The sequence below is a fragment of the Bos taurus genome, chromosome 14 (assembly GCF_002263795.3).
Source record: "Bos taurus isolate L1 Dominette 01449 registration number 42190680 breed Hereford chromosome 14, ARS-UCD2.0, whole genome shotgun sequence".
Lineage (NCBI taxonomy): Eukaryota > Metazoa > Chordata > Mammalia > Artiodactyla > Bovidae > Bos > Bos taurus.
In genome coordinates this window covers 59,341,411-59,368,454 of record NC_037341.1, presented here as the reverse complement: position 1 = coordinate 59,368,454, position 27,044 = coordinate 59,341,411, and the positions used below count along the sequence as shown (strand labels likewise).

At 39.7% G+C, this 27,044-nt stretch overlaps 1 protein-coding gene and 1 long non-coding RNA gene across 3 annotated transcripts in view; one reads left to right on the top strand and one right to left on the bottom strand.

Annotated features, from left to right (window-relative positions):
* Positions 1–319: 319 nt before the first annotated feature.
* On the bottom strand, positions 320–24,795 carry LOC132342215 (uncharacterized). Of its 2 annotated transcripts, XR_009490525.1 has the most exons (4): positions 23,919–24,795; positions 22,252–22,331; positions 9,220–9,356; positions 320–825 (listed from the first exon to the last, which is right to left on the bottom strand). It is a non-coding gene; the product is annotated as an uncharacterized lncRNA (long non-coding RNA). The 2 variants fall into 2 exon arrangements; XR_009490526.1 differs by lacking the exon at positions 9,220–9,356.
* Positions 24,796–24,892: 97 nt separating this feature from the next.
* Positions 24,893–27,044, top strand: part of ZFPM2 (zinc finger protein, FOG family member 2) — a 524,880-nt gene continuing 522,728 nt past the window's right edge. The window contains 1 exon segment of the mRNA XM_003586902.6: positions 24,893–25,432. Coding sequence (XP_003586950.1) covers positions 25,393–25,432 — 40 coding nt within the window. The 5' untranslated portion in view covers positions 24,893–25,392.

Genomic DNA, 27,044 nt, shown 5'->3' with positions numbered 1-27,044 from the left:
TAAAAGGTCTTAATAGTTGTTTTGTTGTTACTGATGTTGGTGTTTAAGTGAAAATGTGCATGCCGTTCAATAATGAGAGTTCCTTCACATTTATGTATGTCTTTAAATCAGATTCAGAGTTTACGGAATTGCCATCTGTACTTACAACTGGGCCTACAGGTACATATTCTTTGAATGATACAATATTGATTTATTTGTATTTATTCACACATTTTCCATATCTCCACAGTCTGCACCAATCCCTTTATCTTATATCTGGATACTTCACTTTTTATATTGTTCGTAGCTTCTAAAAGCATTAAAGTTCACAGTCTCCAGGTTAGGTATTACTGTTTTTATTTTCCTTCCCTCTAGAGTAGAAAATACAAGGGTAGAAAAGGAGTAACAGAGAAGGCAATGGCACCCCACTCCAGTACTCTTGCCTGGAAAATCCCATGGGCGGAGGAACCTGGTGGGCTGCAGTCCATGGTGTCACTAAGAGTCGGACACGACTGAGCGACTTCACTTTCACTTTTCACTTTCATGCATTGGAGAAGGCAATGGCACCCAACTCCAGTACTCTTGCCTGGAAAATCTCATGGGCAGAGGAGCCTGGTGGGCTGCAGTCCATGGTGTCACTAAGAGTCGGACACGACTGAGCGACTTCACTTTCACTTTTCACTTTCATGCATTGGAGAAGGCAATGGCAACCCACTCCAGTGTTCTTGTCTGGAGAATCCCAGGGACAGGGGAGCCTGGTGGGCTGCCGTCTCTGGGGTCGCACAGAGTCGGACACGACTGAAGCAACTTAGCAGCAGCAGCAGCAACAGCAGAAAAGGAGTAAACCTTGAAGGTAAGGAGGATGGAAGAAGTTAATGAAATTACTTGCAGATAACTAGACAATATCTAAAATGTGACAGGAGGATGGAAATCTATTGAAGTATAAAGCAGAATAAGAAAATAACTTCCTTAAAACCAAGATTTCAAAAGGCTAGAAGAGCATACCACCCCACCTGGACGATCCAATGAGTAGAAGAAGTCAGGACTGCCTCTGGCTGCATGTAACAGAAACCCCAGTTCAGTGCTTAACAAAACAGGTGTTTTCCTCCTCATAGAGTAAGAATTCTATGGTACTTCAAGGTTGATATGCTGCTAAGGGAAGTTGTAAGCATTGGCTCTTCTCTCTGTCAAATGTGGGGATTTTGTTCCTGTGATGGCAAGATAGATCTTGTATATACAAGCATCATGTCCCATTCCATATACAAACGAGGGGGTGAGGCAAGAAGAAAAGATACATTATGGCTGTTGAGCAAAAACATTTTGGCAGGTTCTTTCAAAGCCTCATCCAGTAGTTTTTTGCTTGCATTTTATTGGTCTGAACTGCATTATACAGCCAAATCTAGCTAGAATGTAATCTCTGAAAATTAGTACTTTTAACTGAACATCTTGAACTGATTAAGGTACTGTTGCTAAAAATGAAGAGGCGAAAAAATGTGGAGTAATTTGGTAAAAGCTAACAATTAAACAGCACTTTCTACATGCCAAACACTTTACACATGGTAACTCATTTAATACAACTATTCTCGCTGCAGTAGATACCATTATATTTTCATTTTAAACATGAGTAAACTAAAACACAAAGACATTTAATAACAAGCAACTAGTACCTAGATAAAAAGTGGCAGAGCTCTGTACTCTGTCTCTAGACCCTATGACAATATCATGTTGTAGATGACACTTAAAGAGGCATAAGGCTTAGAACTGTCAGGTGCAGAGAGTGGAAGTGATGCTACTGGCTAAACTCAAAGTCTGACTATTAAACTACAATGCAGGATGATAATCCTATTCCCTACCCACCTAACCCACTCTTCAGTTCACGTGACTCAGAGTGAAAGATGAAATGCTTTTCTACAACTTACTTAAGACACTTTCAGTTTTGAGTAACAAAAAACCAATAGAAACTGTCTTAAACAATAAGAAATCTTATTAGCTCATATAACAGGGAATCTAAAAGCAAAGATGATGCCAAGCCTAGTATGATCAGGCTTCAGCTTTATTTGAATGCTATTCTCCTCTGCGGGTTGGCTTTGTTTTAGAGATAGCTTACCTCATTGTCATTAATGAATGACAGAAGCAAATGATGCAATATTCTTCCTTTTCTGTTTCCAAAAGGAAAGAAAGAAACAGGCTCCCAATAATTCTCTCTTAAGAGCGATAAAGCATTCTCCCAAAAGCCTCCAGCAACTCTCCCCTTTTCCAGAATTGGGTCCCTTGCCTGTTCCTAAAACAATCACTAACAAGGGAGATGAGATCATATTACAAGATTAGAATTAATTAAAGATCATTCCTAGGGTAGAAATGAAGCAAGTTTAATTGAATCACTAGGTCTGTGTAGAGGAGGAGGAGTTATCTCAATGAAACCAGGCTTCTGTTAGGGATGTCAGAGGAAAGCTTACTGCTGGGTTGAAATTCATAATGTTGAATAGTATGTAAGTGTAAAATTCCAGAAGGGCATGTTAATGGGAAAATAATATAAGCATCAACAAATAAGGAATAGATAACATACAAAGTTTTCTGACAAGTATCAGATTTTCAACCAAAAATACAGAATGCTAGAAGACAATAGAGTGATGCCTTCCCAAATATGTCGGGGGAGAAAACATGATTTTTAAACCTAAAATTATATTCCCAGCTAAACTATCAACTGAGGATGAGAGAAAAAGAAATACATCTTCATATACAGATTCAGGAGTTTTATTTCATATGTATACATTATGAGGAGGATATTTAAGGCTATACTTCAGAAAAGTGAGAGTGAAAAGAAAAGAAAATGTATGGGATAGAAATAACAGATATCCCTGAAAGTGAGATGCAGGTGCAATTGGAAATACAAGGATTGGTGCAAAGTCTGTGTAAGGATAAATGATACCTCTAAACTTCCTCCTGTACCACACTACTGGATGTCAACTTCACCATCCCTTACTGAAAGCTGAGACTTACTCATTAGAGAGTAAACCCAGAGAGATTTTGTATTCAGTGATATTAACCAAAGGTGCAGACACTATATTAGAAGGAAAGATTAAATGAAAGACTACACACTGAGCCATGATATATTAAAGCTCTTCTCTGACTAAGGACTGAAGAATTTTTCTTCTGGGAGAAATTCAAGAAAAGTTTCTCAAGATGAGTTCTGTGTTGAACTCAAGATAAACATACTTAGAAGTATAGACAGGAACCTTTATCATCAAGATCCCTGCCCTATCATCACCCAAAGTCTACCCTTTGACAAGCACTACCCAAACTCCATTCTATCCATAGGCATAAACTTCCAATAAAGGTTTTAGTGTGTCAAGAATATTAGGAACAGAAAACCAAGAATAACCAAAGCTTTATGGAAAAATTCTAATATGAAAGAAAAAAAATAAACACTGAAGAAACAGAAAATTTTCAGGGAACTAAAGAAATCTTCAAAAAAGAAGATTTATAATTACTGGCAACAGAAAGAAAAAGAGAAGAAACAAAAGTAGGATGTTGAAAAGACTCTTTAGAAAACAAAAAAGAAGTTTAAATATTAAAACATCATCATATAAATAAAAATTGCAGTGAAGATTCAAAAGAACAAACTAAAGACATTTTCCAGAAAGTAAAAAAGTAGCCAGAGAAAGACGTGAAGGAAAACAGTAGTATCCATTCAAGGGGGCCCAAGATAACAATAAATCCAAAGACAGAGATAATACAAAGAAACTTATCAGAACCGATGGCAAACCACAGGTTTCTAGACTAAAATGGCTCAATAAGTGCCCAGCTCAGTACATGGAAAGACAGGGAAACATATTTTCACATTATTAAATTTCAGAAGATTGAGGGTAAAGAGAAGATCTCGAAAGCATCTAAGGGGTGACTGGGGCGGAAAGCAGGCTACATTCAGTGGATAAGGAATCAGAATAGTATCAGACTTCTCAGAACAACACTGAAAATAGATGCCAATGAAGCACTGTATTCAAAAATTGAAGGAGATGAGTAATGTTAGTAAGAAGGTGGAATAAGTTATCCTTTGTGGAATCCCTCCATCGACAACGATTTGGCAACCATTACAGAAAAAGTGCTTTTGTGGAAGCTTTGGGATCCAACACCACCAAACTAAGATGCCCAGGAAAAGTCTTGACCACCTATGTATAGGGTAGTAAGCAAACAGACTTTGGTTCTGGAGGTGGATCCTGCAGTGGCCCAGGAACTGGCTCCGGGACTTCTTATTCACAGACCAGGAGACCTTGAGAACACAGACTAGACAATCATTCATGGATGAAAGAGCTTTTCTGGAAGTCCAGGAGTCCAGTAGAGAAGTCCCAGCCCATTGTTAGAACAAAAAATCTGAGACTGGACAAACTGAAGAAGGTGAGAGGCACAGCTTGAGTTTGCCACATCATCCCCGCCTCCACTCCCACCAGATTGCACAGTTCAGTTCCAAGAGAGTGGTTTTCAGTCCATGATTTCTCCTAAGGAAGAAAATATGAACATGAGTAAGAGACTAGCTTTCTGAGCTCTGTGGTATGCTTCCAGAGGCCGATTTCTCTCTCACTCCTATCTGGAGGACTGAGTTACAAGCTGTAGGACTGAAAGATAGTAGACAGCTAGAAGAACAGCATCCAGGAATGCATTAGAGGAGCATGGATCCTACTAAACTGCATCATGGACTCCAACAAGAAACCCATTTCATAGTCACGGGGGTGCCTCACCCATGGATCCACCTACCTGACATACAGGCACCCACAGCACACTGTGCACCTCAACTCCATGACCGACTCCCTGTATAGCTCTTGGTGGTAGCAAGAACAAGTTTCATCAGACAGTCAGTGAGCATGTGCAGAAAGCTGAACAGAATCCATGGGTGAGGAAGTGACCATGAACTTGAACATTTAACACATTTAATATTGCCTTTGAGTAAGCAAAAAGGAGAGTCAGTAATTGGCTTGCGGGCAACAGGATAGAGAGAAAGCACACAAGGTTAATAATTCTGCCACAAGAGGGAGCAAGAAGTGTGGAGCAAGAATATCTAAAGAATGTCCAAGAAAACCTCAGAAACCCTGCTGCTGCTGCTGCTAAGTCACTTCAGTCGTGTCCCACTCTGTGCGACCCCATAGACGGCAGCCCACCAGGCTCCGCTGTCCCTGGGATTGTCCAGGCAGGAACACTGGAGTGGGTTGGCATTTCCTTCTCCAATGCATGAAAGTGAAAGTGAAGTCTTTCAGTTGTGTCTGACTCTTAGCGACCCCACGGACTGCAGCCTACCAGGCTCCTCCACCCATGGGATTTTCCAGGCAAAAGTACTGGTGTGGGGTGCCTTTGCCCTCAGAAACCCTAGTAGGCCTAAAAGAAGGTAATTCTTTTCCAAAATCAGATAGTAAAGATTGGAGGATCTGACCACTACTTAAAATGTGAAGTCAACAATGTAAGACTTCAAGGAGTATGAAAAATCAAGGAACTATGACACCACAAACATATTATAATAGTCCAAACATACTATAATAACCCAAAAGACATAGACAGCTGCAAACTGCCTAATAAAGAATTAAAAATAACTGCTTTAAGAAAGCTCACTGAGCTATAAGAAAAAAGAGAAACACAATTCAATAAACCAGGTAAACAAATTATAAACAAAATAAGTTTAACAGAGGTAAAAATCATTCAAAAGAATCATAAAATAAAACTACTGAGGTAAAGAATGCAATGAATGAAACAAAAAACAGCAATAGAGAGTATCAGCAACAAAATGAATCAAGTAAAATAAAGAATCTAAGAAATAGAAGACAGAACCTTTGAAACTATCCATTTAGACAACAAAGAAAAAGTAATAATAAAAGTGAAGAAAGTTTATGTGATCTATAGTATACCATCAAATGAACCAATCTGCAAATTATTGGAGTTCCTAAAGGACAGGAAAAGAGAATAGAAAACTTATTTTAAAAAATAATTATGGAAAACTTTCTAAAATCTGGGGAAAGATTTGGCCATGCATGTTCTTGAAGATCACAGGTGCCCAAACAAATTCAACTCAAAATATCTTCTTCAAGACACATTATAATTATAATAAAAAATTTTAAATCAAAGATAAATAAAGAACATTTTAAGAAGAAAGAGAAAAGAAGTTTATTACTTACAAAGGAAACTCCTTAAGGGTATCAGAGGATTTATCAGCAGAAAGCTTACAGTCCAGGATGCAGTGGGATGATTTATTCAAAGTATTGAAAGAAAAAAAAAAAAAAAAACCTTCCAATCAAGAATACTTTATCTTGCAAAGCTGTCCTTAAGAAATGAAAGAGAGATAAAGCCATTCATAGATAGAAAAAGCTAAGGAAGTTCGTCATCACTAGACTTGCCTTAATGAAATACTGAAAGAAGTTCTTCAAGCTAAAATAAAAGAACTCTAGTTATTAACATGGAAACATATGAAATATACAACACTGGTAAAGGCAAGTATATGGTCAGATTATAAAACTCTAATTCTGTAATTTTATGATGAGTTAATCATTTAACTATAGAATAAAGATTAAGAGTCAGGAATTTTAAAAATAACTTTAGCTACTCTAAATTTCTAACAAATACACAAAATAAAAAGAGGTAAATTGTGACATCAAAAAATCAATAAGGGAGCATAAAAAGGCAGAATTATCATAGGTGATAAAACTTGTTGCTATTAATTAAAACACCATTATATCTATAAAATGTTTTATGTAAATGTAATGTGACCACAAAACAAACATATCAATAACTTCAGATATGCAGATAACACCACTCTTATGGCAGAAAGTGAAGAGGAACTAAAAAGCCTCTTGAGGAGAGTGAAAGAGGAGAGTGAAAAAGTTGGCTTAAAGCTCAACATTCAGAAAACGAAGATCATGGCATCTCGTGCCATCACTTCATGGCAAATAGATGGGGAAACAGTGGAAACCACGTCAGACTTTATTTTTTTGGGCTCCAAAATTACTGCAGATGGTGATTGCAGCCATGAAATTAAAAGACGCTTACTCCTTGGAAGGAAAGTTATGGCCAACTTAGATAGCATATTGAAAAGCAGAGACATTACTTTGCCAACAAAGGTCCGTTTAGTCAAGGCTATGGTTTTTCCAGTAGTCATGTATGGATGTGAGAGTTGGACTGTGAAGAAAGCTGAGCGCCGAAGAACTGATGCTTTGGAACTGTGGTGTTGGAGACGACTCTTGAGAGTCCCTTGGACTGCAAGGGGATCCAACTAGTCCATTCTGAAAGAGATCAGCCCTGGGTGTTCTTTGGAAGGAATGATGCTAAAGCTGAAACTCCAGTACTTTGGCCACCTCATGCGAAGAGTTGACTCATTGGAAAAGACTCTGATGCTGGGAGGATTGGGGGCAGGGGGAGAAGGGGACGACAGAGGATGAGATGGCTGGATGGCATCACTGACTCGATGGATGTGAGTTCAGTGAACTCTGGGAGTTGGTGATGGACAGGGAGGCCTGGCGTGCTGTGATTCCTGGTGTCGCAAAGAGTTGGACATGACAGTGACTGAACTGAACTGAACTGATTATATCTATAAAATGTTTTATGTAAATGTAATGGTGACCACAAAACAAACACCTACACTATATATACAAAAAGCAATGAGAAGGAAATCAAATCATACCATTATGGAAAATCATCAATTCACAAAGAAAAACAGAAAGAAAGGAAGAGGAAAACTACATAAAAGCCAGAAAACAATAAGATGTCATTAGTAACATCTCTGCATGTGTGCTCAGTTGCTCAGTCATGTTCGACTCTTTGGGACCCCATGGACTGTAACTTGCCAGACTCCTCTGTTCATGGAATTTTCCAGGCAAGAATTCTGGATTGGGCTGCCATTTCCTACTCCAGGGGATCGTTCTGACCCAGGGATAGAACATATGTCTCCTGCATCTCTTGCATTGCCAGGTGGATTCTTTACCACCTGCCACCCTACTTATCAGTAATTACTTTAAATGTAAATGGATTAAATTTTCTAATCAAAAGGCACAGAGTACTTGAATGAATTTAAAAATCTATGTAAATTTAAAAAACTGTAATAAGAGACAAAGGGAGCTTATTATATAATGATAAAGAGGTCAATGCATCAGAGTCTATAAAAATCATAAATACATATGCACCTAATGCAAGAGGATCTAAACATATTAAACAGATACTAGCAGATCTGAAGGGAGAAATAGACAACAGAAAATAATAGTAGAATATCAAGGTACATCAATATTCACTTTCAAAAATGGATGGATGATCAGTTAGAAAATCAATAAGGAAATGCTGCACTTGAATTACATTTTATATGAAATGGACTTAACAGACATAGAATATTGCATCTAATATTTGCAGTATACACATTATTCTCAAGTGCTAATAAAATTCTCCAGAATAGATCATATGTTAAGTAAAAAAAAAAAAGTCTTAGCAAATTTAAGAAGATTAAAATTATACCAAGTATCTCTTTGAGCACAGTGGAATGACACTAGAAATCAATAACAACAGAAAAACTAGAAAATTCACAACTATGGAAATTAACATTTCTAAACAACCCATGGATAAAGAAATCTAAAGTGAAATAAAAAATACTTTAAAACAAACAAAAGTGGAAAGTCAACCTGCCAAAACTTCTAGGATGCAGCAAAAGCAGTACTAACAAGAAAGTTCACAGTGGTAAACTTCTACGTTACACCCCAGAAAAGATCTCAAATAAAAACTTAACTATACACAGGAATTAGAAAAGGAAAAATAAACTAAGCCCAATGTTAGCAACAGAAAGGAAATAATAAGGACTAAGAAAAAAGAAAGTATAGTGAAAGTGAAGTCGCTCAGTTGTGTCTGACTCTTTGGGCTGTAGCCTACCAGGATTCTCTGTCTATGGGATTTTTCAGGCAAGAATACTGGAGTGGGTTGCCATTTCCTTCTCCAGGAGACCTTCCCGACCCAGGGATTGAACCTGGATCTCCCACATTGTAGGCAGACGCTTTACTGTCTGAGCCACCAGGGAAGTCAATGCCACCCCACTGTCCCTGGGTGGACTCGAACCACCAACCTTTACAGTTAAGAGCTGAATGCACTAACCGATTGCACTATGGAGACAGCAGTAAGAAAATGATTCAGAAGACTTAGATTAACTGATTTTAAGACTTAGTACAGTGAAAGTGAAGTTGCTCAGTCATGTCTGACTTTTTGCAACCCCCATGGGCTATAGCCTACCAGCCTTCTCTGTCCATGCAAGAATATAGGAGTGGGTTGCCATTTCCTTCTCCAGGAGATCTTCCCAACCCAGGGACTGAAACCGGGTCTCCCACATTGTAGGCAGATGCTTTACCATCTGAGTCACCAGGGAAGTCCTAAGGGAAAAAAAAATGATAAGACTCAAATAAAATCAGAGATGAAAAAGGACACATTACAAATGATATCACAGAAAAGGAAAAGATCATAACCGACTATTTGTAAATAGTCATATGCCAATAAGTTGGTTAACCTAAAAGTAACAAATAAATCCCTAGACACATACAACCTACCAAGTCTGAATCATAAAGATATTGAAAATACGAACAGGCCAATTACTAGTCAGGAGATCACATAATCAAAAATCTCCAAACAAACAAACAAAAAAAGTCCAGGATGAGATGGTTTTACTGGTGAATTCTATTCAACATTTAAAGAAGAACTATTGCCAATCATTCCTTTAAGAATACTGAAATTATACCAAGTATCTCTTTATCACAATGGAATGAAACTAGAAATCAATAACAACAGAAAACTCAGAAAATTCGCAACTATGGAAATTAACATTTCTGTTAATGTTAATTAAATTAACATTAATGCTTCAGAAAAATTAAAATGGAGGTGAGATTTTCCAAACTTGTTTTACAAGACCAGCATTATTCTGGCAAATAAGGCATATAAGGATACTACAAGAAAACTACAGGCTGATATTCCACATGAATATAGATGTAAAAATTCTCAACAGTGTATTAGCAAACCAAATTGAACAACACACTAACAGGATCATACACTGTGAACAAATGCAAATTATCCCTAGGATTCAAGGATGGTTCAACATACACAAAGTGATCCATCTGATTCACCACACTGATAGAATGCAATACTAAAATTATATGAACATCTCAATAGAAACAGAAAAAAAATTTGACAAAATTCAGTATTCTTTTATTATAAACACTCCAGAAATTGAATATAGAAGGAACACACCTTAACATAATAAAGTCCATATATGACAAGCCCCCAAATAGCATCATACTCAATGGTGAAAGGTTAAAAGCTTTCCTCCAATATCAAGAACAAGATAAGGATGCCCACTGATAACACTCCTATTCAACATATTGAAAGTCCTAGCCAGAATAATTAGGAAAGAAAACAAAATAAAAGACATCCAAATCAGTAAGGAAGAGAAGTTAAATTGCCCTGTTTGCAGGTGATGTGATCTTATATTTAGAAAAATACCAAAGGGTCCACCAAAACTGTTAGACCTAATAAAGGAATTAAGTAAAGTTTTAGTACATAAAAGTAATATACAAAGGTCAGTTGTGTTTCTAAACACTAACAATGAACCATCTGAAAAAGCCCCCAAAAGAACAATGCCATTTAAAATAGCATCTAAAAAATACTTAGGAAAAATTTAACCAAGGAAATGAAATATCTGCATTCTGATGTTTATAAGACATTGATGCAAGAAACTAAAGACAAAAATATACGGAAAGCTATCCCATTGTTATGAATTGGAGGAACTGTTATTTTAAAAATATCTATACTACTCAAAGCCATCTATAGATTCAGTGTAACTCATATCAAAATTCCAATGACATTTTTCACTAAAAAAGAAAAATAATTCTAAAATTCATATGGAGCTACAAAAGACCCCAGACACCCAAAGCATTTCTGAGAAAAAAAACAAGGGTGAAAGATCACACTTACTGGTTTTAAACTATATTTCAAAGCTATCATAATCAAAACAATATGGTACTGACATAAAAAGACATATAAACCAATAGAACAGAATCTAGAGCTCAGAAATTAATTCTCATATTTAGCTTCAACTAATATTTGACAAGAGATTCTCAATGGAGAAAAGATCAGATCAGATCAGATCAGTCACTCAGTCGTGTCCGACTCTTTGCGACCCCATGAATCGCAGCACGCCAGGCCTCCCTGTCCATCACCAACTCCCGGAGTTCACTCAGACTCACGTCCATCGAGTCAGCAATGCCATCCAGCCATGTCATCCTCTGTCGTCCCCTTCTCCTCCTGCCCCCAATCCCTCCCAGCATCAGAGTCTTTTCCAATGAGTCAACTCTTCGCATGAGGTGGCCAAAGTACTGGAGTTTCAGCTTTAGCATCATTCCTTCCAAAGAAATCCCAGGGCTGATCTCCTTCAGAATGGACTGGTTGGATCTCCTTGCAGTCCAAGGGATTCTCAAGAGTCTTCTCCAACATCACAGTTCAAAAGCATCAATTCTTCGGCCCTCAGCCTTCTTCACAGTCCAACTTTCACATCCAAACATGACCACAGGAAAAACCATAGCTTTGACTAGACGAACCTTTGTTGGCAAAGTAATGTCTCTGCTTTTGAATATGCTATCTAGGTTGGTCATAAATTTCCTGTATTTTTAAGTCTATAATTTATTTCAAATTAATTTTTTTAGTGGTGTAGAAAGGGGGCCAGACTATAGTCTCTTCCATAAATGGTACTGAGAAGTGTACAATCACATGCAAAAGAATGAAACTGGCCCCCTTTCTACACCACTAAAAAAATTAATTTGAAATAAATTATAGACAAATATACAATCTGAAAGAGTGAAAGTATTAGGAGAAAACAGGGGAAAAGGTCCTGGATGTTGGTCTTGGCCACAATCACTTGGATATGTCACCAAATGCACAAGTAATAAAAGTAAAAATAAACTGAACTACATCAAACTAAAAAGCTTTTGCACAGCAAAAGAAATGATCAATAAAATGAAAAGGCAACCTACAGAACAGAAGAAATTATTTGCGAAACATCAATCTGATAAGGGGTTAATAATGAAAAATATAAGGAACTCTTACAACTCAGTGGCATAAAAAAACCATCCAATAAAAAATGGACAGAGGACCTGAGCAGACATTTTTTCAAAGACATGGGGAAAAGCACTTGTAAAGATTCTTAACATAACTAATCATCAAGGAAATGAAAATCAAAACCACAATGAGATAGCACTTCACTGTTAGAATGGCTGTATAAAAAAAGACGAGACTAAAAAATGTTGGTAAAGATGTAGAGAAAAGGGAATCTTTGTATACTACAGATGAAAATGTAAATTGGCAATGTAAAATGTAAATATGGAAAATAGTATGGAGGTTCCTCAAAAATTAAAAATAAAACTACCATGTAACACAGCAATCCCACTTCTGGGTATATATTCAAAGGAAAAAAAATAAGGATCTTAAATATACACATTCCATGCACATTCCATGTTCATTGCCACACTATTCCCAGTAGCCAAGACATAAAAACAATATAAGCGTCTGTCTACTGGTGAATTAATGAGTTAAGAATATTCAGTTATGAATATTACTCAACCTGAGAAAAAAAGAAATCCTTCCAGTTGAGACAACATGTATGAAACTTGAGAGCATTATGTTAAATGAAATAAGTCAGACAGCAAAATGCAAACACTGTATGATATTATTTATATGCAGAATTTTAAAATGCTGAGCTCAGAGTAGAATGGTGTTTGCCATAGGGTAGGGAGTGGAGGTGGAAAATCCCATGTATGGAGGAGCCTGGTAGGCTGCAGTCCATGAGGTCGTAAGAGTAGGACACGAATGAGCGACTTCACTTTCACTTTTCACTTTCATGCATTGGAGAAAGAAATGGCAACCCACTCCAGTATTCTTGCCTGGAGAATCCCAAGGACAGGGGAGCCCGGTGGGCTGCCGTCTATGGGGTTGCACAGAGTCGGACACGACTGAAGCGACTTAGCAGCAATAGCAGCATCAGGGAGTGGAGGAAATCAGGAGATGTTGATTCCAGGGTACAAATTTCCAATCATACAGTAAGTCAGTCCTGAAAATTTAATGTACAGCATGGTAACTGTAGTTAACAATATTCTATATCATATTTGCGGAGAAGGAAATGGCAACCTACCCCGTATTCTTGCCTAGAAAATCCCGTGGACAGAGGAGCTTCGTGGGCTGCTGTCCATGGGGTTGCACAGAGTCGGACACGACTAAAGCGACTTAGCAGCAGCAGTAGCAGCATGCCATATTTGAAAGTTGCTAAAAGTAAATCTTGAGATGATGGTGGTGTTAACTAACTCCATTGTGATAATCATTTAACAATCTGTTCTATTGAAAGTTGCTCAGTCTTGTATGACTCTTTGCAACCCCACAGACTGTAGCTTGCCAGGCTCCTCTGTCCATGGAATTCTCTAGGCAAGAATACTGGAATGGGTAGCCATTCCCTTCTCCAGGGCATCTTCCTGACCTAGGGATCAAAACAGGGTCCCCTGCATTACAGGTGGATTCTTTAGTAGGTTAGCTACCAGGGAAGCCCCTGGTATATATTTAATGATATATGTTACATATTTATATATTCATTATATATATATATATATATACATATATATATATATATATTCAGTTATACGGCAAAGGCAATGGCACCCCACTCCAGTACTTTTGCCTAGAAAATCCCATGGACAGAGGAGCCTGGTAGGCTGCAGTCCATGGGGTCGCTAGAGTCTGACACGACTGAGCGACTTCACTTTCACTTTTTACTTTCATGCATTGGAGAAGGAAATGGCAACCCACTCCAGTGTTCTTCTGGAGAATCCCAGGTATGGGGAAGCCTGGTGGGCTGCCGTCTATGGGGTTGCACAGAGTCAGACATGACTGAAGCGACTTAGCAGCAGCAGCAGCAGCAGCATTAGGTTATATACTATATATGTTATATATTTAATAATATATGTGTATCAGATCATATTATATTTCTAAAATTATATAAAGTGATATATAAATTATATTTCAATAAAACTGGAAAAATAAAAGAAAAAAATCATGGAAAATAATTTGCACCCTAGAATTCTACAATCTCTCAATCTATATGTCATGTATGCTAGGTTGCTTCAGTCGTACCTGACTCTCTGTGACCCCATGGAATGTCGCCCACCAGGCTCCTCTGTCCATAGAATTCTCCAGGGAAGAATACTGGAAACAGTAGCGATTACCTTCTCCAGGGGATCATCCTGATCCAGGAATCAAATTTGAGTCTCTTAAGTCTCCTGCAATGGCAGGGGAGTTCTTTACCACTAGGAACTACCTGGGAAGCCTGTATACGTCATGTATGAGAGTAGAATTAAAAAAATATATATTTAGTCTTGCAAAAATCTTAAAAAGCATAACTTGCATATAAATTGTCTCAGGAAGCTACATGAAATTTATTCAAAATCAACAAAAAGAACAAGAAGGAAAATGAAAGCAAGGAAGGGAGGGGGGAGGGAGACAGGGAAAGAAAGAAAGAAAGAGAAAAAAGGGGGGCAATAAATCATGAAAGAGGACTACACAGTATTCAGGAAATCTAGAATATAATACATGACAAAATTAAGAGAATTCTCAGGGGATGATGAAAAGGAAGTTTTAGTCACAGAAAGCAATGTCTAGACTTGAGCAAATAGGAAAAGGAGTACATCAAGGCTGTATATTGTCACCCTGCTTATTTAACTTCTATGCAGAGTACATCATGAGAAATGCTGGGCTGGAAGAAGCACAAGCTGGAATCAAGATTGCCGGGAAAAATATCAATAACCTCAGATATGCAAATGACATCATCCTTATGGCAGAAAGTGAAGAGGAACTCAAAAGCCTCTTGATGAAAGTGAAGGAGGAGAGTGAAAAAGTTGGCTTAAAGCTCAACATTCAGAAAACGAAGATCATGTCATCTGGTCCCATCACTTCATGGGAAATAGATGGGGAAACAGTGGAAACAGTGTCAGACTTTATTTTCTTGGGCTCCAAAATCACTGCAGATGGTGATTGCAGCCATGAAATGTAAAGACATTTACTCCTTGGAAGAAAAGTTATGACCAACCTAGATAGCATATTGAAAAGCAGAGACATTACTTTGCCAACAAAGGTCCGTTTAGTCAAGGCTATGGTTTTTCCTGTGGTCATGTATGGATGTGAAAGTTGGACTGTGAAGAAGGCTGAGGGCCGAAGAATTGATGCTTTTGAATTGTGGTGTTGGAGAAGACTCTTGAGAGTCCCTTGGACTGCAAGGAGATCCAACCAGTCCATTCTAAAGGAGATCAGCCCTGGGTGTTCTTTGGAAGGAATGATGCTAAAGCTGAAACTCCAGTACTTTGGCCACCTCATGCGAAGAGTTGACTCATTGGAAAAGACTCTGATGCTGGGAGGGATTGGGGGCAGGAGGAGAAGGGGACGACAGAGAATGAGATGGCTGGATGGCATCACTGACTCGATGGACGTGAGTCTGAGTGAACTCTGGGAGTTGGTGATGGACAGGGAGGCCTGGCGTGCTGCGATTCATGGGGTCGCAAAGAGTCAGACATGACTGAGCAACTGAACTGAACTGAACTGAGCAAAAGGATGAAAGATTGTAAGGAGGACACCTGTATGGGGTGGGGGGGAGGGTCAGGAAATGACCTGCTAATTAATGTCTTTGAATGTACTGATGTAATAACATACTGGACAGTATTACATTGGCTAATAATTTGGGGATAAAGTAGTGATAGGTCATGGAAAACTGAGAAAATGACAAAGAAAATAATTATTAACTTCAGGAAAAACAAAGAGGTCAAAATAAAATGTAATCATCATAGCCTATATAGACTGCTACTAAAATATAAACTTCTGAATTACCAAAAATTTGGAATAATGTGTGTATTATGGGTATATACAGCCATTATATCTTCATATCTTTATAGTAGATGGTGATATAGTCAATAATATCTAAACTAATAATTGTTTTAAAGTAGTAAAACATGTTATTTAGAAATATGAGATGAGCATCAAGAGAATTAGCTAAGAAGATTTGACAGTGATTATACCTTTGAGAGCAAGAATTGTCACTGGGCTGTTAAACAGGACAAGCAACTGCTAATTTTTATTATAAGCCTTGAAAATCTATTTGACCCTTAAAGCTATGTACATCTATTTGTTTAATCAAAATAAAAATAGTTTTTAAAGGAGTATACTAGTCATATAGTTTAATTTTTATTATAAGATACATTTTAAAAGTGATATAATTATCCTTTTCAGCTTCTTTTAGATGATTTCATTATCAGTATGCCCTAGCATGGTTATTCATAGTACTACATCTTCAGTTCACCCTAAATCCACTCCTAATGCATTATTTTAATACACTTTGACAAGTAGATAAAAGCAAAGATAAGTGATTTGATTAAGTCTATACACACAGCAAATGTTCTCAAGAAGCTGTTGAATTTCTTCTTTTGCATTTAGGAATTTATGGCAAAAGTTATAGGTTGGAAAATAAAATCCACCACAGAAATATAAACATAATTCATGCAAATTATAGCAACATTCATAAAATTTATGTGCAAGGTAATCTGTTAGATGGTTATTCAAATGTGGCAAAGTAAAGTCGAAAATAAAATCAGACATCTGGGGAAAAAAATAGATGTAATCAGGAAGCTTATAGATGGGCATGTCAATCAGGTATCATGCCCTTGAGGAACTCTGAATTTGAAAACGCTACCTTTTCTCCAAGATTTACCCTTAGTTGAAGTGAATGCCCCAAATCAGTAGTTGATAACATCCTTATTTATCTGTGTGAAAAGTGTAGATTTCCCACTTAACATTTCTAAGAATGTTCTTTGTCATTTCAAAGTTGCTTTGGGAAGAATATCATTGAAAGTGTTTTGTGCCAATGTGACTGGGCCACTGATTGCCCAGAGATTTGGTTAAAAAAAAAAAAAAAATCTGGATGTGTCTGTGAGTGTGTTTTCAATGAGATTAATGTTTGAGTTGGCAGACTGAGTAAAGCAGATTACCCTCCTCAACATGGGTGGGCCCTGTCCAATCCATTGATGAACTGATTATGACAAAAAGGCAGAGCAAGTGAGAATTCCCTTTTTGCCTGATGGTTTCGCAGCTGGAACATGGGTCTCCTCCTGCCCTCAGACTAGTACTCTGACTGGAACTTTTACCATCAGCTCGCCTGGTTCTCAGATATTCAAATTCAGACTCTCCCTGGTCAACTGAAGATTCAGGAACTTCTCAGCCTCTACTACTGTGAGTCAATTTCCTATCATCTCTCTGTGTATATATTGTTGGTTCTGTTTCTCTGAAGAACTCAGACTAATACAATACTTTCATATACAATACAATACTTTCTGTAGGAAAATAGAAAATTCAGTTAATTTGTTATTTCTAAATACAGTGGTCCCCCCTTATCTGTGGGGGATATATTCCAAGACCCCAGTGAAGGGCTGAAACTTCTGGTACTATAGAGCTCTCTATATACTGTTCTTTCATATACATGTGTATGTTAGTCACTCAGTGGTGTCCAGCTCTTTGTGATCACATGAACTGTAGCATGCCAGGCTCCTCTATCCATGAAATTCTCCAGGCAAGAAAACTGGAATACACAGCCATTCCCTCCTCCAGGGGATCTTCCCAAACCAAGGATGGAACCCAGGTCTCCTGTGTTGCAGGCGAATTCTTTACCAGCTGAGCCACCAAGGAAGAACTTTCCTATACATACATATCTATAATAAAATTTATTTATAAATTAGGCACAGCAAGAGATTAACAACAATAAAATGAAACAGAATGATTATAATATACAGTAATAAAAGCTATGTGAATGTGGTCTCTCTCTCTCAAAATATCTTAGTGTACAAATACAATGCCTTTTTTGTCATAACTAAGCACTGACCCTGCACTCTGGTCATAACATCTGCAGTTTGAGGTGCAGCAGAAAAACTAACATGAATTTCTTTTTCTTTCTTCACAATTCAGGGATAGAGGATTCCTTCTTATTGGAGATCTCAGCAATCTTAGCATACAATTTTTTTCTTTATTAAACTGAGAACTTTTCACCATTTCACCTAAAGGAAGCACCTTACAGCTTCTCTTTGGCACATCTGAATCTGAGCATCACTATTCTTGCCCTTTGGAGCCCGTACTAACAAAAATAAGGGTGACTTGAACACAAGCACCATGATACTGCGGCATTCGATTTGATAACTAAGATTACTAAGTGACTAACTGGTGGGATTCTCTGAACAAAAGGATGATTCATGTGGTGGGGGTGGCGGGGGAGGAATGAAGTAGGTTGGTATGAGATTTCACCATGCTACTCAGAATGGTACCCGATTTAAAACTTATGAATTTCCTTTTTTCTGAAATTTTCCATTTAATATTTTGGGATCATGGCTGGCTGCTAGCAACAAACCACAGAGTAAAACTGTGGATAAAGAGGGCTATTGAATAGTTAAGCGAACTAAAGTCATGGATTACTAATTTTGTCTTTTGGCTTGAATGTAGCAGGAATCAGCTAATGCAAATTTAGGCCAAAAATAACTTTAAAAAAGAATGATGGGGAGGAATTTATTTTAAGGCACATAAGTATCTCAGTGATGTCAAGGGCAGAAGCCTATGAAGAGACTGGAACAGGACATGGGATACCATTGCATATTCCCAGTTCTCTTACCGTTTCTTTCTTTTTCTCTCTATTGGCAAACTATTGCTGTTACTCTGTTCACATGGTGGTAACCATACCATAATTTCATTCATTATGAAATTCATCTTTCATTTCATTTTCCATTCATTTAAAAGACTAGCCCTTGCAAAGCTGAAACTCTTGATACTAACTCTAGATCCCTGAGGGAGAAATTTGATTGGTCCTATTTGAGGCAGGTACTCCCTTTGGTCCAGGCATCTGTAAGCAGGAGCACGGAGTCATGTTGCACAAACACGGCTGCCACTCTTCGCCCCTGTGCCGATGTGGATGCAGACTGGGGACTGTAACAGTGCCCAGGTATTACTTTTTCTTTCAGTAATTATGTTAAGACCTTCTATGTGTCCAGCATGGGGATGCAGTTCTGAAGACAAATGTATTTCTTGCCCTCACAAACTATCTAGCTAGGTGTATTAGGATAGGGAGGGGGCTGGTGAGGACTTAATTTATATGTAATTAAACGGCCAATATAATACAATGCAACAAGTGATAGTCAAAAACGGTTATGGAACTAACTGAGAATAGGTATCTCACTCAGACTTGGGAGGTCAGGGATGTCTTCCTGTGAAAAATGGTATCTATACTAAAACTGCAAAGGTGTAGAGAGATTAGCCTAGTTAAATAGATAAAGATACAAGAAACAGTGTCAGACTTTATTTTTCTGGGCTCCAAAATCACTGCAGATGGTGACTGCAGCCATGAAATTAAAAGACGCTTACTCCTTGGAAGGAAAGTTATGACCAACCTAGATAGCATATTCAAAAGCAGAGACATCACTTTGCCAACAAAGGTCCGTGTAGTCAAGGTTATGGTTTTTCCAGTGGTCATGTCTGGATGTGAGAGTTGGACTGTGAAGAAGGCTGAGGGCCGAAGAATTGATGCTTTTGAACTGTGGTGTTGGAGAAGACTCTTGAGAGTCCCTCGGACTGCAAGAGGATCCAACCAGTCCATTCTAAAGATCAGCCCTGGGTATTCTTTGGAAGGAATGATGCTAAAGCTGAAACTCCAGTACTTTGGCCACCTCATGCGAAGAGTTGACTCGTTGGAAAAGACTCTGATGCTGGGAGGGATTGGGGGCAGGAGGAGAAGGGGATAACAGAGGATGAGATGGCTGGATGGCATCACCGACTCGATGGACGTGAGTTTGAGTGAACTCAGGGAGTTGGTGATGGACAGGGAGGCCTGGCATGCTGCAATCATGGGGTTGCAAAGAGTCGGACATGAGTGACTGAACTGACTGACTGACAATATAATGGAAATGACCAAGACTCTAATGTCTAGGTAGATACATAGGTAGTACTGATAGAACCAAAAATAAAATAATAATAACAATATTGGAATGTTGATGGGTGTCTTGGTTTGGATTTCTCACAAATCAGATCCTGAGACAAGATAAGACAGAATTAGTTCTCTAAAACATATTCTTCCACCAAGGATGGCCTAAAGCAATATTAAATTTGCATTCTTCCAGGGCCCATAGGGATTTCCCCATAATGTAATGGGTTGCCATTTCCTTCTTCAGGAACCTTCCTGACACAGGGATTGAAGCCTCATCTCCTGCTTGGCAGGCAGCTTTTTTATCTCTGAGACATGGAGCCTGGCGGGTTACAGTTCATGGGGTCACAAACAAGTTGGACATGACTTAGCAACTAAAGAACAACAACAACGGCATTCTTCCAGGATAGTAATACCAGCAGAATAACAGCACCCTTTCCTCAGTGGTTTTAGGATAAAGTTCCAGGCAGGGCTGACTCCTATAGAAACAATTTGAATCATTGAGCCAATCACTACAGATAAGCAAATGAAATATTCTGACTGGTCAGGGATTGGGGGACTGGGGAAGGTCACACTTGCATCACATGACCAAAGAGAAGGTGTGGAGGAGTGCTTCTTCAAAAGACGTCACAGCACTATTACCAGAAGAAGAAGGAATGGATACTAGGGAGGCAAAGTCAACAGATGTTTACTAAAATTGAGGCATTACTATTTCAATATTTATTTTGTAATTGGAGTTGTGCTATGCAGACTTAGCAACAAATACATTTTTTTTTGTAATAGAGTTCATCCTATGATTTTCCTCTATCAGAATAGTAATTTGGACATAAAGGATGATTGCAAAGAATAAAAACTTAAATCATTCATATTTTTGTTTTCAGTGCATCATAAAATTTTACACATGAAGAGAATAGCCATTCTTAACCCATATGGGTTCAGAGATCTTTTTCACAGATTTTTTTGAAAATTCAATGAATTCATTAATTAAATAGACCTGCCCTTTAGTAAATTTTTATACATATATACTTCTATCAAGCGAATTGACCGTCTACATGAAGACCAAGTTAAACCTCGGATCTAGATTGACTGAACGTTTTCAAAGCTCTTGGCTCCTTTGCGAGTAAACAGACAGTCCTTTTCATAGTTATAACATAGGAATGTCATTTAGATGAATTTGTTGATTTTTATTTTTAAACTGCTGAAATTATAAAGATACACAAACACTAAACACTATTTTCATACTGCATTCTTGTTCAATTCAGTGTCACAATCTTAAATCAAGGCAGATAAACTGTATTCAATTTCTGGTAAGGATACAAGGGCAAAAAATTAAGTCTTTCTGAAGCTTTTGAATATTGTTTATTCCCATAATAAAGGAGGCAGCTTGCTGCCAAATAAGATGTGGCCTGGGAGGTTGCTTTATCAATTTGTTGATCCCTCAGAGGAAAAAAACACATTTTAAAAACAAATGCAAGAGTGAGACAGACATGAATGCAATCCATTTATCCGGACAGCACCTTTCGGTACTGTGCCAAATAAATAATTTTTGTATAGAAATTTACTTCTTCTACATTGCCTTCCTTAAATAATATGATGTTCAAGAATAAAGTATATCTATATCTACAGGAAATACTGTAGGGTTTCCCTACCTTTCTATAAATAATATTATAAAAAACCACAAATTTGTGAAAAATTGTAAATTTGGCAGATAAAATACAGGATGCCCAGTTAAATATGACTTTCAGATAAGCAATGATTATTTTTTTAGGATAAGTATGTACCAAACATTGCATGGAACATACTTACCCTAAAAAAATCTATCGTTGCTTATTTGAAGTTAAAATTTAACTGGGCATCCTGTATTTTAATTTGCTAAATCTGGAAAGTCTATAAACTTACAAATAACATTCTTTTATTCACTTGTGAATAAACATTTGGTTTGCATATTAAAGTAGTTTTGGTATTGGCAACGCACATTATTGTCAGATGTATATTTTCTAGCTAAAATGATGATTTAAAGAAATAAAATTATGTACTCGTTGAAGGTGTAATAGATACTTGAAGCCTTTTTTTTTCTATAAACACTTTCCACTCCAACCCTTTTTGCTCCTGAAAAAATTTTATGAAGAAAGCTAGACTGAAGTAGATGTTTCTTTATTTCAGATGGGTTTCAGATCAATTCTTTTAACATTTGAGGAAATGTTATTAAAAGTTGCATATTTTCTGCTTTTAAAGTAACTTACCTATGTGATTTAAAATGATTTGTCTTTGAAAAAAGAAACTTTTCAAAATGAACCGTTATGCAGAGATGAAATCAGCGAGTCTAGAAAATGAATAGTTCATTTTTAAGTAAATGAGAAATTATTTTGTGCTGTTACTTATACATTTTCACATTTATAGTTAAATAGTAATTTGCAATACACAGGGTATTAGTTGTGAATTGTGGTTTTCAATATCGCAGACACATTTGTTGCTGTGGTTTTGCAATATCATTCTCTGATGCTTTTCTCAATTGTGGTTTTCATAATCATTGTTTGATAGTCATGTAGCTGTGGTTTGGAGCTGCTATATCCATTTGGACAGAGATAATTGCTTATAGGTTTTGCTGTCATTTTATTTTATAACCTTAGTGAATTAAATGAGAAAAAGAAAAATTAAACTTTAAATATCATTAACATTCTCATTAAAATGATGAGGAAACACAAAATGTAATAGTATTCCTTAGTTTAATTCATTCATGTTGACTATACTAATATATCTATTTATAAATTTAGATGAGCTATCTTTATTTCTAATACTGTAATCAGGTTATCTTATCAATCTTGCCTTGAATTCTCTGACTTTTGCTCCTTTCACCTTTTAAAGTGAGTACTTAGTTGAGATTTATTTGTTTCTCTTTTGCTTTGCATATTTAACCATTTCAAATGCCAAAGGAAACACTAACTGTTATGGTATCTTATTCCAATGGGCATTCCTTTTGGGCGATATAAAAAAAAAAATTCAGCCAGTTTTGTAAAAATAGCTTTAGAAGCCCTAATATATAATAATTCAGTTCTATGTATACCAATTTAATTGTAATGAATTGGAAATTAAGGAGGCAAAAATATGTAGTTCTATCTGCTTATTCATTCCACAACACAAACACAAATAACCCTGCTTTTCATGGTACTTACGGCTTTAATTTGTTGGTTCTTCAAGGGAGGGACTTTGTCACTTAGTGCATTTCCACTGCCAAGAACCATGTATTCTTACAACCTCTATGGTAATAGTACTAATGGTAATGTAATAAAATTCACAATTGGTCTTCAGCTCTGTATTAAGATTCTCTCAGCCATACCTTCCACAGGGCAAGTCTTTACACCTCCCAGAAGATGTCCTGATGGGGTTATAAATGACCCTGATTACAGCGCCTCCTGCACACTGAGCAGCCTGCATTACGCTCAATCAGCCCAGGCTCTCTGCTGACCTCCAACCCTTTTAGCTCGTGGCGTTTGGCGGGGCTCACCGGGATGTTAGTCAACCAAACAAAGGGGGCACGATTTCAGATCAGCATGGATGATCTCACAACCTGGGGGGGAAAGTCGGCAGTATCTGGTGGATACCTGTTAACTGCAGTGGAGTTTATTAGTAAATACTGATTACATAAAGCAGCCAGTTCCACTGTCTCTTAGATAGAGGCTCCTTCAAGTCAACCTGGGAGAATATATTTAAAACTCAGTGTACATGAAACTATGAGAAACTAAAGCTAGCCTCATGCAGCTTAACTTGGCCAAAATAATAACTATGCAAATCACTTCAAAATGTGTTCTTTTGGCTTGCAGTTTCCGACATACTACACACACAATAATTGAATAATAATGAAACAAAACTTTAAAAGCTAAAGAACCATGAAATAGTTATTGGGTCTTACCTGCTTGGGAAATTATGGCAAGATCAAATCTTTTATTAGTCGCTGGCTGCTTCCCTGTGGCAGAAGAACTAAAAGAATGAAATATTATGGGGCTAGGGTGGGACTTCAGAACTTCCACAGACTTCCACGAAAAGTTAGTATTCTGATTAGAGACGGTTCATTTCCCAGAAGGGTTAATCACCTAGTTAATGGTCCTCCTTTCTGATTTGAGAAAAATATCTGCCTGTCTTCAAATTCGGAATTTTTACAACCTTAAAATGAAAACTCGAGGTGAGAAAGAGCACTTTCAGGACGCTGTTCAGCATCTCATCCTTGCGGGCCAAGTGAGGGGGTGGGGGTGGGGGTGGTCCGTGTCCGCAGCGGTCTCCGGGGAACCTTGAGAGCCATGAACCGGTCTCGGGAGAGCCTGGGCAGATGAGAGGGACTTAACCGGCCCCAAGACACACAGTTGGCATTTGTGATCAGCTGGCTCTCCAAGAGGATTCTGCCAGTGGCCTAAACCTTCCTGCCAAAAGGGATGGAAGGGCGGGGTGGGGGCTAGGGGAGGGGCGGCATTAACTGGAAGCACGAAGTTTATGGAGAGACTGAGATTTCTTTGTGCCCCGCTGGACAGACGAGGCGTGAGAGAGGAGAGTTGAGGGGTGGATGGGGGTGGGGGGCTCCATATGAGAGGGGGCTGTTGAAAGAAGTTGCCAGGAAGAGGAGGCGGGGGTGGTCTGGGCAAAAGCCCCGAGCTGCCGCGGTGACAACTGCAGAAGGTGGCCCCTCTCCAAGCCCTCCCCACGCCGCTTTCTATCCACCCCCCCAACCCCCCGCCGCGCTCCCTTTGCACCCCACGCGACCAGGCCAGGGCCCTAGTTTGCATCCGGACTGGCTTTGGATGCAGCCAATCCTCCGTCCGCTGATGGAATAGCCCCCCCTCCCCACAGCCCCGGCGCGCCCCTCCTTCCCTCCCGCGCCTCGCCACCTCCCGCGGCAGAGCGAGAGCTGCGCGGCCCGGAACGGCGGCGTCTGTGCCCCGCGAGCCGCCGAGAGCCGGGAGAGCGAGCGCGCCTCCTCGCGCGCCTTCCGCCCCCTCGCTTCCCCTCTCCCCTCCGCTCGCACTCCCTTCCCGCCCCCCCTTCCCCCCTTTCTCTCTCCCGGTTCCTCCGTTTGAAAATTCCCCTTCTCCCCCTCACCCCCCACCCCAGCGCTCTCCCACTCTCCCCCTCCCCTCCCTCCTGTCACACTCTCTTTGCCCCCCTCTCCTCTCCTCTCTCTCTCTCTCTCTCTCCCTCGTCATTTGCCTGCTCATCTCCAAACGTGGATCCGCGGCTCCCGGAGGAGCCCAGCGCCCGGAATCCCGCGTGCCCGGAGCACCTGGAGTCCGGCCGGCGGCGGCCCGAGCCCGGCCGGCGGCGGCTGCGGGAGTCGAGGGAGCGGCAGCCCCGACCGCGGGCACCGCGGGAGCCCGTGGGCAGCGGCCGCCGCCGAAATGTCCCGGCGAAAGCAGAGCAAACCCCGGCAGATCAAACGTAAGTTTGCACGCGGGGCCGAGAGTTGGTGGGATTATTTCTGGGGCGGGGGGCGCGCGCGGGGCGGGAAAAGGAGGGGAGGGAGACTCGGGGAAATCCGCTCCCGCTGCCCGGGATTTGTCAAACTTCGAGCAGCTGGAGGGACAGCTAGTCGTGCATAGACAGACAGACAGACGGACAGCCCGACCGCCGGGCGAGAAAGAGGCTGCGAGGAACAGCCCGCTCCTGGCCAGGCTCAGCCTTCGTCCACCGGGTCCTTTTTAATTCTGACCCCCCGCGCGCACTTAGAGCTGCTTTTTCGCCTTGGAGCCTGGCTGGGTAGCTCCAACTCACTCAGGAGGTTGTTATCAGTGTGGTTGTGGTCATTGTTGTTGCGTTGGACGGGCTGCTACTCTTGGGGACCACTTTTTTTTTTTAGCAACCAGAGTGAGAACTTAGTTCTCCGAAACAACTGGTGGAGACCTCGGGGCGAGGGAGGCCACGTCCCCAGGCGGTGGAAAATCAGTGTCTGGGTCCCGATCCGGGGCGGTGCCAGAGCCACGCCACAGCCGAAGCGAAACAAAAAGTAGGTGTAAAAGTTCGCGCCTCGGCCGCTGGCAGCCGTGCGCCTCCGCCCTGCGGGCGCGGGGATGGCGCGGGCGGATCTGGCCGGGGGTTCCGGGCCCGTCCCGCTCGCGGCACCGGGACGCTTTACGCGGTGGGCGTGCGGGTTACTTCGGGCCCCGCGGGCGCGCCGGGTCCTCGCGGGGAGGGGCCGCCGGCTGCTTTCTAGCGCGGAAGCCGGGAGTTCAAGGCAGCTTGGGCGCCTCAGATGAGCCTGACCTGAAGCCCCCGAGCCCCCGGGGGCCCGGGTGGTGCTGAGAGTCCCCAGCGAGGCGAGAGGCACCTGCTCGAAAAGCACACACCCGCAGAGCTCAACTCGGTCAACTTTTCGAGTCTTGGGGATTAGCCTTCCCGTAATGTCTTGTCGCCCTGCGACATGTCTTCAACGCTTTGGCCGAAAAGGAGAAACAGCCTTATTTTATTTTATTTTTTTTGCCAGCCATGTGGTGTGTCCATTTCTTCGTGTTATTTGAAGCCTTGCAACTAATGTAAAACTGATTATCGTGTACTTTTAGGTAAAGGCTTTCATGACACTGCCTCCCCCTTGATTATTAATCACACGCACCCCCTCGTGTTAGAAATTTCATTTAATGTAGTTTTAAAATAAATCCTATAAAGCAACTTAATCCAGTATAAAATGGGGTCCAGGTTGTAAGCAGTTTGCTACATAAGTGTTTAGATCCTTGCCTCTAAAAGCAGACTCGCTAGCTTTTCTTTAGTGGATTTCTTCTCTTGGATTGCTTCAACTTGGGTTAAAGCAAGGACTGGACTTAACTTTGGGCTCAAAGCAGCTTTAATTGAGTAGAGAGAGACACTGTTCTTGAAGACTTTCCCTTTTTTCAGAGTGATTATTCATGGTTTCAACTAATTGCTTTTTACCTTTTAGAACTAAATCGATCTGGTCCCTGTGTATAAATGTTGCATTTTGTAGTACAAAACTGCTTATTATAAGATATGATTATAAGCATTATTAAAGGGAAAATGCTTTTTAGTTCATGGCTGTCGTCTA